At 46.4% G+C, this 14,871-nt stretch overlaps 2 protein-coding genes across 2 annotated transcripts; one reads left to right on the top strand and one right to left on the bottom strand.

Moving 5' to 3' along the window:
* The first annotated feature begins 5,876 nt into the window (after window positions 1-5,876).
* On the top strand, window positions 5,877-8,708 carry LOC139070259 (uncharacterized). The gene is made up of 2 exons (XM_070551989.1): window positions 5,877-6,839; window positions 8,640-8,708. The coding sequence occupies exons 1-2, from the start codon at window positions 5,877-5,879 to the stop codon at window positions 8,706-8,708; spliced, it is 1,032 nt and encodes a 343-aa protein (XP_070408090.1).
* A 1,695-nt stretch (window positions 8,709-10,403) lies between these two features.
* LOC139070363 (uncharacterized) lies at window positions 10,404-13,227 on the bottom strand. Its single transcript, XM_070552489.1, has 2 exons — window positions 10,751-13,227; window positions 10,404-10,653 (listed from the first exon to the last, which is right to left on the bottom strand). Exons 1-2 carry the CDS (start codon window positions 13,097-13,099, stop codon window positions 10,624-10,626), a joined length of 2,379 nt encoding a protein of 792 aa, XP_070408590.1. The 5' UTR covers window positions 13,100-13,227; the 3' UTR covers window positions 10,404-10,623.
* Between the last annotated feature and the right edge of the window lie 1,644 nt (window positions 13,228-14,871).

The raw sequence follows: 14,871 nt of genomic DNA, 5'->3' as shown, positions 1-14,871 counted from the left end.
AGACACTCTTGTTGAGTAGTCTTGTGTCTCTGGTTTTTCTCTAGCTGCCTCTTTACCTGTGTGGCAAGGTGGAGAAACGAGGGCCTGGGCGAGATTCGATTCCCAGACTCCCGGGTGAGAGTCATACGCTCTAACCAGTCAGCCAAAGGGACATCCCCGTGGCCAAATAGCCAGGGCGCATGATCAATCAGGACATTGTGACAGGACGCTCACACTGTCACACCTGACTGCTAAAAAAACAGGCAAGAGGGGGAGATGAGGGGAGCAGCAGCATCTCCTAAAGTGATTCACAGAACAAAGGCGAACGTTCACAAGTGATTTAAGCCGGGCGTACACTGTGCGACTTTTTCACTCGTAGCACTCAGCTTTAGCTCAAACTGTACGACTTTCTCGCAGAGCAAATCTCACGAGTCATGCGCTCACACTGTACGACCCAGTTCTCGGATGCGACCTGACTGCTCACACTGTAGTCTGGTAGCAACACGTCTGCTAAAAATAGCACTTTTCACTCAACACGTCAGGCTTTTTGTCTTGTTTTGCCTGTTGTCCTTCGGGAGTGCTGCAGGAGGACACACAGGGATTTATGGGGGTTGGATGAGGAAAACAAAATAAAGAAAGTAAATCTGTGTTTTATGATCAGTTTAATTTGACATGAACACGACAAACACGCTTTCTTGACAATCTTTGTGAGTAAAAAAAAAACGTGTAGAAACAAAAACGAACAGCGTGTGTTATTAGGGAAACAGCGGGCGAGCGGAGTTGATGCAGGATTGCGCATGCGCCGTGAGCGGTTCTGATACTTTTTGGGTCGCAGCTGCTCGCAGCACCGCTTCAACAGTGCTATACCCTCACGTGGGACGTGCAAAATATTAAACACGCCAGAAGTCCGTGCGAGCGCACGATTGCTGATCGGTAGCTGGTCACGTGGTGTTAATCGCCTCTCGTAACCCCCTGTACACTACACGACGCTCGGCGCAAAACTCGCCCCGATGTCGTGGATTCTCGCACGAGTGGAAAATAGGCTCAAAAAAGTGAAAAAGTCGCACAGTGTATGCTCGGCTTAAGAATGCTACGTGAAAACAACGGTACCAAATGGCGGATCTCTGGTAGAGCGAGGGGGGGGCGGAGCCAATTGGCAGCTCTCTGGGAGTTCTAGAGTTAATCATCCCAAAACAGTTTACCTTCTCTAGCCTTGCCACCAGAAAGAGTAAGCCAAATAATTCCTCCCTCCTTATGTGCTGTAAAATTATTCTTGTTCTGTTTCATGAAATAATTTTTTTCACTCTACAGGTTGTTTAAAATTATATTCTGTTTCATCTAAGGTGATTTCAGTGGTCTCCTTCAAAAAGCGGAGAACTCACCTGTTCAAGCTAGATTTTCGTGACCTTCGTTACCACCCTTTCCTTATTTTGCTCTTATTTTGCTTTCCCGGGATTCACCGATTTCTGTCTTTCCCATTAAATTTTTCTCTCCCTTTCTTTTGTAGTGCGATGTCTATCACTACCAGTGTCTATGTGGTTGGAGTTCAAGACCTTCAATAAAAAAGGGAAGTGCGGGTTCCTCCTCCCATGTTTGTGTGCGTGTGTGAGGCTGCAGGTGGCGTCGCGGGGCGCTGTGAGCTTGTTCATGCACTGGGAGAGCTGAGGACATGTGCACGTGTTCTGTACAATCGTGTCCTTATTTCACGAACTTAGTTTAAGTTAAAACGGCAGCTTCCAGTGTGAGCAGAAGAGGATGTCCACTCCTGCTGAGGCGTCGGGAGCGACCGACCAGAGACGGAGAGATGCACCTGCTGGCACGAGTACAACAGGTTATGGGCCCAGGCATGCCCAGCAGCACACCCAAGTATATGGACGCGGCCCGCCGCCCCGCTTCGACGGAGATGAAGCGAGGTACCATATATGTGAAGCGAGGTTTTTGGCCTATATGAAGACGTTAGGCCTAAAGGACACAATACTCTGAAAGGACCGAGCGGCACCGAACACACCAGAGACTGTGGAAGTCGGTAAGAGGAACGAGCTAGCATATGCTGAACTCTGCTGTTGTCTAGACGACAAAAAGCTAATGCTAATACTATATGAAGCTCCAGACAACGGAGAGAAAAGTCTAGAGATATTAAGACGTCACTTTGAGTCCGAGGAAAAACCGCGCATCGTGGGACTCTACACAGAGCTGACTAACGTGGTGATGGCACCTGGTGAGGAGCTGGTGGACTATTTGACACGTGTGGAGAAAATTATCGCGGCATTAAACAGAGCAAAAGAGACGCTAAGCGCGACGCACTCTTGGTGGCAATGGTGTTAAAAGGCCTGACGGAAGAATATGACCCGTTCACAGTGCATGTAACACAGACGAGAGACTCTCTCACGTTTAATGAGTTCAAGGCCCGGCTGAGAAGTTTCGAATGCACGTTACGCTACCGGAACAGACCTCGTGCAGATGAAGTGATGGCGACAAAGCACAAAAATGTTCAGCCCAAAGAGAAAATAAAACAAGGAAACATTTTGATGGAGAATGTTTTATCTGTGAGAAGGTTGGTCACAGAGCAAGAGACTGCAGATTAAAGAAGAAGAGTAACTGGAAACAGTCCAGCACTGTGACGCGGGACAACAGCGAGACCTCTACTGTTACAGAGACTGCACAGGGGAACAGATCTCCAGAAACAGGTCACAGGTGTGAAGCTAAAGAAAATAGCTCTTTTCTACTCAAAGTAAATGAGTACAAACCTAAAGACACAACGCAGAGAGGACTCCTGATTGACAGCGGTGCTTCCACTCACATCATCACAGATGAAAAAGCTTTCATCCGGTTCGACAAGGCGTTCCAGCAGAAGAGGCACGTGATGGAGATGGCAGACGGCACGTGGCACACTGGCAGTGTTTCAGCGCGGGGAGACGCTCAGCTGGAGGTGACTGACGACACGGGAAAAGTTCTGAAGATAATACTGACCAGTGCTCTCCTGATTCCTGAGTATCCACAAGACATTTTGTCTGTGGAGGCAGCAGTGTCAAATTGTTGTTTGCCAAGTGCCATAAGACCACAAATAATAAGAAGAAGAGAGGCAGGAGCGTTCGTAACAAACTCAAAGCGATAGTCAAAACATTAAGCATGAAATGGAGTTATCCTAGTGGCTCCAATAAGAGAAAGAAGCAGCATGCTTCATAAAAGCTTTTATTTTCACTGAAAGTGACGTCGTTTTTCGCTGTAAACATCAAAAGGAAACAGAAAGGAAAGACAATGGAAAATGTTTCAAGGGAGGAAAACATGGACCAAAATGGAAAATAGAAAAAAAAACTAAGGCTAAAGCACAGGAGCACTGACAGGAAGAAGAAAGCAGAGCAAATATTGAAGGCACTAAAAGGGAGAGAAATACAGGAAAAAAGAGGAGGTCTAATAAAAAGTGAAAATAACTCATGTCAGAAGAGAGGAGAGTTTTGCAAATCCAGTTAAAGGTCAGATTGTCAAATTTAGTGTAAGGGGCCCCATGTCTGTGTTTGCCTTGGGCCCCCAAATTGCTAAATCCACCCCTGCAGATGGCTCCACATGTAGGCTGAAGGTAAAGGACAGCTCATATTATTTGGATGCTACACCAGCAACTGTTTCAAACAGCAAGGATTCCTGTAACGTATGTCTTGATCTGAAGGAATGTCATGAGATTATGGGTCATTGTAATTATGGAGATATTTTGAAGCTCGAACCCATAGTAGAGGAGATGGAAATCAGAGACAAAGGTAACAAAACTAACCGATGTGAAACTTGTGTAAAAGGGAAATTTATCTTGACAAGAATCAAGACAGCTGACATGAGGGCTAAAGCACCCTTAGAGCTGGTGCACACTGGTTTAGGGGGTCCCACTTCTCCAGAGTCATTTGAAGGTTTTAAGTATGCTATTACTTTTGTTGATGACTATTCTGGTACTATTCATGTGTACTTTCTAAGGAACAAGAACAAAGCAGTCCAAGCTACACAGCAGTTTCTAGCAGACATGGAACCATTCGGAAAGGTTGAACGTCTGGGGTCAGATAATGGAACTGAGTTCATGTCAGAGGAGTACCAAACTTTGTTGAGAGAAAATGGCATCAGACATGAAAGGTCAGCCCCATACTCTCCCCACCAAAATGGGACGGCGGAGAGAAATTGGCGCACCTTATTTGAAATGGTCAGGTGCATGTTGACAGAGTCAGGGTTACCTAAAGCCGGGCGTACACTGTGCGACTTTTTCACTTTTTTGAGCCGATTTTCCAGTCGTGCGAGAATCCACGACATCGGGGCGAGTTTTGCGCCGAGCGTCGTGTAGTGTACAGGGGGTTACGAGAGGCGATTAACACCACGTGACCAGCTGCAGATCAGCAATCGTGAGGTCGCGCGGACTTCTGGCGTGTTTAATATTTCGCTCGTCCCTCGTGAGGGTATCGCACTGTTGAAGCGGCGCTGCGAGCAGCTGCGACCCAAAATGTATCAGAACCGCTCACGCCGCATGCGCAATCCTGCATCAACGCCGCTCCCCGCTATTTCCCTAATAACACACGCTGTTCGTTTTTGTTTCTACACGTTTTTTTTTTTTTACTCACAAAGATTGTCAAGAAAGCGTGTTTGTCGTGTTCATGTCAAATTAAACTGATCACTAAACACAGATTTACTTTCTTTATTTCGTTTTCCTCATCCAACCCCCATAAATCCCTGTGTGTCCTCCTGCAGCACTCCCGAAGGACAACAGGCAAGACAAGACAAAAAAGTCTGACGTGTTGAGTAAAAACTGCTATTTTTAGCATATTTTTAGGTCCGACGTGTTGCTACCAGACGTACAGTGTGAGCAGTCAGGTCGCATCCGAGAACTGGGTCATACAGTGTGAGCACATGACTCGTGAGATCTGCCCTGGGAGGAAGTCGTACAGTTTGAGCTGAAGCTGAGTGCTACGAGTGAAAAAGTCGCACAGTGTACGCCCGGCTTAAGGAGTTATGGCCCCATGCAGCAAAGTTAGCATTTGTGATAAGAAACAGGTGCTACTGCAACAGAACGGGAGAGACCCCATATTTCCTATTTACAGGTAGAAAACCAAACTTATCTGAAATGAGAAAGTTTGGATCTGAGTGCGTCGTGTTTAACAGAGATGGGAAGAAATTAGATCCAAAAGGAAAGAGAGGGACCTTTGTGGGTTTTGACACTCATTCTCCTGCTGAAATGGTGTTCTTTCCAGAAACAAATAGCGTTCAAAAACACAGGCTGGTGACTTTTCTTGAGAAAAGCAAGGCAGAAAAACAAACACAGACCGATTTGGAAAAAAGTGGGGGTTACGTAAGTAGATGGGAGACGACCGTAACTGAAGTACCTCAACCTGAAGAGTCCCAGACCGAGTTTACAGAGGAAGACACACAGGCTACACGCACATCTGGCAGGGAGAGAAGGAAGCCTAAATGTCTTGAAGACTATGAGTGTGCAGTTCAAAGTATCGAGCTAGATATCGATTACTGCTACCGTATTGCAACAGGCGTCCCTCAAAGTTATGATGAAGCTTTAGAATCAGACAGAAGGGAAAAGTGGAAACAAGCAATGACAGATGAGATGACAGCTTTAAAGGACAGCAACACATTTTCTCTTGTCCCTTTACCGGAAGGGAAACAAACAGTTGGAGGTAGGTGGGGTTTTGCATTGAAGGAGGATGCAAAAGGCAATGAGACACATAAGGCAAGATACGTTGCTAAGGGCTACACACAAGTGCAGGGTGTAGATGACTATGAAACGTTCTCACCTACAGCTAACCTCACATCATTACGTACGTGTACTCATGCAGTTAGCGGCTCAGCACAACCTCAAACTACATCAGATGGATGTTAAGGCCGCATATTTGCACGCACCTATTGATTGTGAGGTATACATGGAACAACCACAAGGTTTCCATGAAGGTCCAAACGGAGAAAGAAAAATGGTCTGGAAGTTGAACAAATCAACTTATGGGTTGAAACAATCTGGGAGAAATCGGAACCAAATGCTCCATGGTTCTCTGATCAAAAACGGGTTTGTTCAGAGGGCAACAGACAATTGTATCTACACATATCAGTCAGAAAGTGAAAGTGTGATCTTTTTGGTGTGGGTGGATGATATAACTGTGGCTGCCAGTCATAATAACATCTTGAAACAAGTCAAAACAACACTGGAAAATCTTTTCCAAATGAAAGATTTAGGGCAACTTACCCATTTTCTTGGGATAGATTTTGTACAAACACAGGATGAGATAAAAATGGACCAGTCTAAGTATATACAGAAAATACTTGAAAGATCAGGAATGTCAGACTGCAAAACCAGGGTTACTCCCTGTGAAACCAAGTGTGATCTCACTGTAGAAGGAGACCCCACAGATCCCAAAGAGTACAGAGCTATGGTGGGCAGTCTCATTTACATCATGACCTGCACCAGGCCAGACATTTGCTGGATTGTGAGCAATCTGTCAAGGTATATGTCTGATCCTAGACAAAAACATGTGACGGCTGTCAAACATGTGTACAGATATTTGAAAGGGACACAACATTACCCGTTACGTTACAAAAGGACTGAGAACACTTTAGAACGGTTTGGATTTTCTGATGCAGACTGGGCAAACGATCCAGGGGACAGAAAGAGTGTTACAGGTTACTGCTTCAGTCTACATGAAGATGGCGCTGTGGTTTCTTGGAAGACTAACCCCGGCTTTCCACGGGAGCCGTCAGCAGCACGTCTTGCTCGCGTAAACTGCTGCTTGGCCCTTCCCACGAGACGCGAAGCAGCAGGGGAGCAGCTGCCACCGACTGAGCACGGTAAACACAACAACAAGCTGGAGAAAACTACAACATGGCTCCAAAAGGTTTGTGTTTTATGTTCTGTCCGTTTTATAATCGCCAATACGGACCTGAAAAACAAAGGAGACCGCTAGCTAGGTGATAACTTCTCACGGGGCCGCACAGTTAGTAACCTTTTTTAAAAGTAAAGCAACCGGAAGGCAGTACGTTCTTTATTCTGAAAATCTCGGAAGCTTCTCTCCGTTTCCGCATCCGATTTCCTGTCTTTCCTTCCCCAAAAATGTCGAACTTGTTCCGTCTCACCCCGGCTGTTACACCCCTCTATGGGCTCAGCTAGGAAGGTGAGGGGAATAAACATAAGATGGACCAGTCTAACAAAAAGTGACCCTCGTTGGGGAGAAAAAGGCTTGTCCAAGCAAGACCAAACTCAAAGTTTCCTTTCAAGGATTTTATTACAAAAAGAAAGTACCAAAAGAAGGGCCAAAAACCCTTACCAAACTGAGTTTAAACGAATAACTAAAAATGTCCAGAGGACCAACCACTCTTAAAATTAATCTCCTTTATTTAAAAAGGGAATGAAACAGCAAAAGGGGAAAATCTCACCCTTAAATTAACCAAGGTTTGTCTAACAGACAAAACCAAATGCTGAATTAACTTAGGTTACCCAAACAACAAAAATAGCTCAGGAAACTGAGACTTCAAAAGGGGAATAATCCCCACCTGGTAATTTAAACCACAAGATGGTCTAGCAGACACACCAAAACCAAAATTACCGCTTAACTGCAATTATCCCAAAACACAAAAGGTTCTAAAGCTGCTTCTTCACAAAAAGCCAACAACAACCTGTTAACTGCCAACGGGGAGAGAACAAACGTTGCCTCTGCAACTCCAAACATTTCTCTCCCCTGATGAGCTCCAGCTGGCCGCTTTTGAAGGGCCGGCTGATGAGATAAAAAGTCCCAGCTGCTTGTGCCTGCCGCTCCGGCGCTCTCCATGGTGCTGGAGTAAGGAAACATCCCAGAGCGTAGCTGTCCGTGGTGCTGCGCTGCTGCACAGGGAACGGCGCGGAGCACACCTCTGGGCTTCAAAACGGCTGCGGCCGTAACATCCCCACCCTTAAAAGAAAAAAGGAGGGGGTGAGATAAAGAATCTAAAACCATACCTAAGACACCACCATCTTTTTTCTTAAAACGCAAGATGCATTTAAAACTCAACAGTATCCTCCATTTACACACAACCAGGGCATCCCGCTAACTACCTATGGGGGAGCTTCTCTAACTCAACCCTTGCTCTTCATGCGGGTTAAGGCGGGCAGATTAAGCACATGTGTGGGTGTACACATACAAACCAGCGACGACGAGGGGTGGCCCATTGGCAAGCCCGTCCCCCATCACCCTGGGGTGCTCCCGAGATGTCTGCAGGACACAGACAACACTAGCCTCTTGCCGCAACCCTAGAGAAAACAACAAACGGCAACACCCTAAAGAGGGTGAAGCCCTTGTGCCTACAAGGGGCCCTGGAAGGAGGAGTTAAAACAAATTGTATGCATCTATGATATGTAGTGGTTATTGGACGCTACAGGTTACCAAAACTTCTGGACAACCCATCAGCAATGATGTTGTTAGTCCCCTTCTTGTGTCGAACCTCGATGGCATATTCCTGTAGGATGAGCGCCCACCGCATGAGCCGCTGGTTCTGGTTATACAGCCTACTGAGGAAAGTCAAAGGGTTATGGTCTGTATACACTATTGTAGGAGAACAACTGGAACCCACGTAAACGTGGAAATGCTGCAATGAAAGGAGTAGAGCCAACGTTTCCTTTTCAATGGTGGAATAGTGCAGTTGGTGTCGGTTGAACTTCTTAGAAAAATAACAGACCGGATGAGCAATACCAGTTGAATCTTCCTGGATCAGCACACTTCCAGCGGCTATAGCGCTGGCATCAACTTCCAGCTTGAACGGCCTGGTCAGATCGGGTGCAGCCAGGACAGGAGCAGAGCACAGCAGCAGCTTGGCAGCCTCAAAAGAGGCTTGGCACTCCGAAGTCCATTCAAACTTCCTTTTGGGACTTAGCTGATCTGTGAGAGGAAGAACAACGGCAGAAAAGTTTCGACAAAACCCCCTATAGTATCCAACCATGCCCAGGAACCGTCTCAGTTCTCGGCGAGTAGAGGGAGGAGGAAACGACATCATAGCCTTCACCTTTTCATGCAGGACCTTTACTTTCCCCTGCCCAACTTCTTTACCTAAGTAAGTGACGGTAGCCTTAACAAAGTCACATTTGGCCAAGTTCAGGGTCAGGTTGGCCTGCACCAGACGATCAAATAACTGAGTGAGAGTGTTGAGGTGTTCTTCCCAGGTGTCTGTATAAACAACAATATCGTCGAGGTAAGCACTACAATGTGAGAGGCCAGAAGTAAGTGTTAATTAACCTTTGGAAGGTGGCAGGTGCATTTTTCATGCCAAAGGGTAACACAGTGTACTGTAAAAAGGCATCTGGGGTAACAAAAGCTGACATAAGAGAAGCTTCTTCTGTTAAAGGTACCTGCCAATATCCCTTTAACAGGTCCAACTTAGTCACAAACTTGGAAGGTCCCACACTGTCAACGCAATCATCTATACGGGGTAGAGGATACGAGTCTGAGATGGTAACCGCATTTAACTTCCTGTAATCGGTTATAAACCGAGCGGTTCCATCTGGTTTCCTCTCCACCAGACAGGGTGAACTCCAGGGGCTCCTGCTGGGAATAGCAAAGCCATTTTTCAATAAGTACTCCGTTTCTTCTTTCATAATCAGTCTTTTCTCGGGACTAGCACGGTACGGATGCTGTCTAATGGGCTTGGCTTCACTCACCTCAACATGATGTGCTAACACAGTGGTCTGAGTGGGCACATCAACAAACAGACTCTTCCTAGAGTGAATTAACTTCACCAAGTCTCCAGCCATTTCAGGTGACAAATGTGTTATCTGTCCTTCCAGTTCCTTAAGTGCCTCGGAGTTATTTAACCGAGGACTACAACTAGAGGGGAAGTCTTCTCCGACTTCACCAGCTTCCTGTGGTACCATAGGTTTGTTAGCAGCATCTGGTACTAAAACACAAGTTGTTACAGGTTTAGACAGAGGGGAACCATCCTCATAGCGCTTCAACATGTTAACATGACAAACCCTGCTTTTCTGTCTCCTGGCAGGTGTGTGTAGCACATAATTTGTGTCCCCGAGCTTACTCAGGATCTCAAATGGTCCCTCAAATTTGGTGCTGAGAGCCGAATTGGACAAAGGAGTTAGAACCAGTACCTTGTCTCCAACTGCAAAGTTACGTCTGGTTGCCGTCTTATCCTACTGAACCTTCATCTTCAGTTTAGCTTTGTCCAAGTGAGTTTTAGCAATAGAGTTTGCTTCCTTTAATCTTTTCTGGAAGAGTTGGACATACTCCCGCACTTTTCTGTCAGGTGGATCAGAAAAAAGAAATCTCTCTTTTAGAGCTTTCAGGGGACCACGAGGAGTGTGTCCAAACACAAGCTGGGCAGGACTAAAACCAAGAGAATCCTGCACAGCCTCACGAGCAGCAAACAACACAAAAGGCAATCCTTCTTCCCACGTTTTGCTTTTACTTAAGCAATACTTTGTCAGCATTGCCTTTAAAGTTTGGTGCCATCTTTCCAAAGCGCCTTGACTCTGAGGATGATACGCGGATGACATGACATGTGTGATTCCTAAGGTTTTTGTTACCTGTTTGAACAGTTTAGATTTGAAGTTTGTCCCTTGGTCGGTCTGTATTACCTTTGGTAACCCAAAGATGGAGAAGAAATGGGTTAGAGCTCTGATTATAGACCTGGTGGTGATGGAGTTCAGCGGTATGGCCTCCGGAAACCTTGTAGCTGAACACATAAGGGTTAACAAAAATCGCTTTCCTGTTCTAGAAGGAGGTAAAGGTCCCACACAGTCTAAGATGACATGGTCAAAAGGCGTACTCACTACAGGAATGGGCTGTAACGGGGCAGGAGGAATGGGCTGGTTCGGCTTTCCTGTCATCTGACAGACATGACAACGCCGACAGAAGAGAGACACCTCTTTCTTCATCCCTGGCCAAAAGAAATGCTGCAACAACAGTTTATAAGTTTTGTTGACACCCAAATGGCCAGACCAGTCACTCTCGTGTGCCAAGGAGACCACATGTTCTCTGTAAGAGGATGGAACAATTATTTGTTTCACCAACCCCCATTCCATGCCCTCAGCCGCGGGCTGAGGCCAACAACGCACCAGCACATCATTATCTAATAAATAATGTGTTGTAGTTTTGTCTGTTTTATCTGAAGTGGTCACCTGTTCAAAATAAGGTTTCAGAGTAATATCACTCTTCTGTGCAGCAGAAAGGGTTTCTGCCGTAAGTGGAAAAGGTTCTCCTTGCTGAGGATCAGCATCAGCCTTTTCTCTCTGCTCTTCTGCGTCTGATGACGGAACAAATCCAAGTTCATCATGGGCTGTCTGTTCGGAGTCATCACTGAGGAGTCTCATCAGCACTGAGTCACTTAACTGGATGTCCGCATTATTCTGCGTTTGCGAACGGGTGACAGCACAAGCTGGGTAAAAATGTGAATCAGCAGCACAATTTACATGTTCGGCTTGAGGTTGAGGAACTACTTCTAGAAGAGGTAGCACTTTACCTCCAGCAACATCATTCCCCAACAACACATCAACCCCGTTTACCGGTAAATGGTCACAAATGGCAACATCAAAGCAGCCGCTAACGAGCTGGCATTCCAGGTGAACGCGGTGCACCTGGGCAGGCAGGGATTTCATTTCAATTCCCTGTAACAAAACAGCGTACCCGCGTGAACTACTGGCTGAAAATGGGAGTGCGCTGCTCAGTATTAACGTTTGAGACGCACCTGTGTCTCTCAAAATGCGAACGTTTTGCTTGTCTGCATCACCAGGAGTCAACGAGATCTCCCCCGAAAGAATAAAGGGTGCAAAACAAGCATCAGGCTCCCCGGCGGCGCACAAGGGGTTAACCACAGGCGACTTTTTAAGGAATGCAACTTCCTTAGGAGCTGCAGTGGGCTTCCCGTTCTTTTTCTGCAACATAAAACAATCCTTAAGAACGTGTCCCGTTCTGTGACAATAGTAACAGGTACGGGTTTCAGGATTTCCGTTTTGAGAGCTTCTTTTTATGGATTTCTTCATCAAAACGGGCTGAACGTCTTTTCTCTCATCTCTCCTCACAATCTCTCTGTGAGTGAGTGTGAATTCGTCCGCTAAAAGGGACGCAGCTGATAAAGTGCTGACTTTTTGTTCGTTTAAGTAGGTTACCAGTCTCTCAGGCAGCTTACGTTTAAAATCCTCCAAAAGGATAAGCTCTCGGAGGTCACTCAAAGTTTTAATTTTTGTGGACGAACACCATTTATCAAACAGCATGCTTATTTCACGTGCAAATTCCACATGTGTTTGTCCAGCACTTTTCTTAGCTTGTCTGAATTTTTGACGATAAGCTTCTGGAATTAACTCATACGCTTGTAGTATAACAGTTTTCACTCGGTCATAGTCCAGACTATCTGTGACAGGGAGCGCAGACAGAACTTCTAAAGCTCTGCCGCTCAGCTTGCACTGGAGCAGCAGAGACCACACCCCGCGCGGCCACTGCAACGTCTCCGCAATTCTTTCAAAAGCTACAAAATAGCTGTCAACCTCGGTCTCTCTAAATGTAGGCATTAAGGAAATGCACTTACTAATGTCAAAGGCCGGGGTTGTGGCGGGTTGCGGAGCTTTGGTGGGCGTGATATGAAGTCCAGGGTTGGAAAGCTGGGCTTCCAGTTCCAATTTCCTTATTCTCACAGCTGTGTCAGCTTCAATCTCCATCCTCCGAACCTCCAGTTCCATCTGGAGTCTTTTAGCCTGGGCTCTCTCCTCTCTTTCCATGTCCAGACGTGCCAGCCGCACCTGCAGTCGTGCGTCTCGAGATCCTTCCGTCGGCGAACCTGGGGAGGTCGGAACAGACTTTCGTACGGTTAGAGGAGTTTTTCCTGTCTCCATCGTCTCACCCTCATGATCCTCCGCAGCAGCAGGGACTTCAGGATCGTCACATTCATCAGTATCTGCAGGAGATCCTTCTGGTTCCGTCTTTGCACCAGACTCATTCTCAGTCTTTAAAATCCCAATGTCCTCCAAATGCTCCACAATGAGCAATTTCAAGTCTTTTTTCAGCACAGGGTTTGGGATGTCAAGAGCAAGGTTGACAGCTATCTGCAGAAGGTCAGCCTTGCGGCAACGCTCCAGCACCTCACGGGATGGAGCCTCCATAAATGTCTCCACACAAAACTGAGCCATGTTTAAGCACAAAACAAAATGACACAACACAAAACAGCGTGGGTTTTGTGTCTTCACAAAACCAACAAAGAGCAAATGTTAAAACTAGTCCAAACGTTTGGCACGGGCTTAACTGATCTAAAACAGGCTATAACTGTGTAATAAAACAGCTATAAATCAGTGAAATCCCGGACGAGCCCCCATTTATGTTACACCCCTCTATGGGCTCAGCTAGGAAGGTGAGGGGAATAAACATAAGATGGACCAGTCTAACAAAAAGTGACCCTCGTTGGGGAGAAAAAGGCTTGTCCAAGCAAGACCAAACTCAAAGTTTCCTTTCAAGGATTTTATTACAAAAAGAAAGTACCAAAAGAAGGGCCAAAAACCCTTACCAAACTGAGTTTAAACGAATAACTAAAAATGTCCAGAGGACCAACCACTCTTAAAATTAATCTCCTTTATTTAAAAAGGGAATGAAACAGCAAAAGGGGAAAATCCCACCCTTAAATTAACCAAGGTTTGTCTAACAGACAAAACCAAATGCTGAATTAACTTAGGTTACCCAAACAACAAAAATAGCTCAGGAAACTGAGACTTCAAAAGGGGAATAATCCCCACCTGGTAATTTAAACCACAAGATGGTCTAGCAGACACACCAAAACCAAAATTACCGCTTAACTGCAATTATCCCAAAACACAAAAGGTTCTAAAGCTGCTTCTTCACAAAAAGCCAACAACAACCTGTTAACTGCCAACGGGGAGAGAACAAACGTTGCCTCTGCAACTCCAAACATTTCTCTCCCCTGATGAGCTCCAGCTGGCCGCTTTTGAAGGGCCGGCTGATGAGATAAAAAGTCCCAGCTGCTTGTGCCTGCCGCTCCGGCGCTCTCCATGGTGCTGGAGTAAGGAAACATCCCAGAGCGTAGCTGTCCGTGGTGCTGCGCTGCTGCACAGGGAACGGCGCGGAGCACACCTCTGGGCTTCAAAACGGCTGCGGCCGTAACACCGGCTTTCCACAGGAGCCGTCAGCAGCACGTTACTGCAGCAGCACGTCGTAGCTGCTGATAGGAACCGCTGTGGTCAACAGAACCTTTTCCACTGGAGCCGTCAGCAGCCGTCAGCAGCGCGAGTCGGCCGCATCTCAGGAGCAGCATGTCGCGGCCTTTACACGCCGGTTCTATTTTCTCATGTGTCCTTTGTCTGCATCTCTATATTGTGTCTTCTGTTAGTAGGCCTTTTTATCATTCCCTCTGGTCCGGTGTTCATTTAGTTATCCTCTGTCCCTCCAGTTGCAGCTCCAGCCTCTTGTTCCCCAGCCCAGTATATGTGTGTGTGAGTTATTTATGTCTGTCTGTGTGTGTGTGTGTGTGTGTGTGTGTGTGTGTGTGTGTGTGTGTGTGTGTGTGTGTGTGTGTGTGTGTGTGTGTGTGTGTGTGTGTGTGTGTGTGTGTGTGAGTTATTTATGTCCGTCTGTGTGTGTGTGTGTGTGTGTGTGTGTGTGTGTGTGTGTGTGTGAGTTATTTATGTCCGTCTGTCTGTGTGTGTGTGTGTGTGTGTGTGTGTGTGTGTGTGTGTGTGTGTGTGTGTGTGTGTGTGTGTGTGTGTGTGTGTGTGTGTGTGAGTTATTTATGTCCGTCTGTCTGTGTGTGTGTGTGTGTGTGTGTGTGTGTGTGTGTGTGTGTGTGTGTGTGTGTGTGTGTGTGTGTGTGTGTGTTAGTCCTTCCCGCAGCCTTTTAGTTTGGATTTGTAGTTTTAGGTTTATCTGTCCTCCTTTGGTTCTGTTTCCCCATTTA

The sequence above is a fragment of the Nothobranchius furzeri genome, chromosome 6, assembly GCF_043380555.1.
Source record: "Nothobranchius furzeri strain GRZ-AD chromosome 6, NfurGRZ-RIMD1, whole genome shotgun sequence".
Classification (NCBI taxonomy): domain Eukaryota; kingdom Metazoa; phylum Chordata; class Actinopteri; order Cyprinodontiformes; family Nothobranchiidae; genus Nothobranchius; species Nothobranchius furzeri.
The sequence above is the reverse complement of the archived record's forward strand: the minus strand, read 5'-3'. Positions and strand labels throughout refer to the sequence as shown.

Coding starts and splice junctions, on each gene's coding strand:
- LOC139070259 (XM_070551989.1), top strand. CDS start 5,877: ATGGAACAACCACAAGGTTTCCATGAAGGTCCAAACGGAGAAAGAAAA. Junction 6,840..8,639: donor CTACAACATGGCTCCAAAAG/GTTTGTGTTTTA, acceptor TGAACTTCTTAG/AAAAATAACAGACCGGATGA.
- LOC139070363 (XM_070552489.1), bottom strand. CDS start 13,099: ATGGCTCAGTTTTGTGTGGAGACATTTATGGAGGCTCCATCCCGTGAG. Junction 10,654..10,750: donor CGTTACAGCCCATTCCTGTA/GTGAGTACGCCT, acceptor TTATGTGTTCAG/CTACAAGGTTTCCGGAGGCC.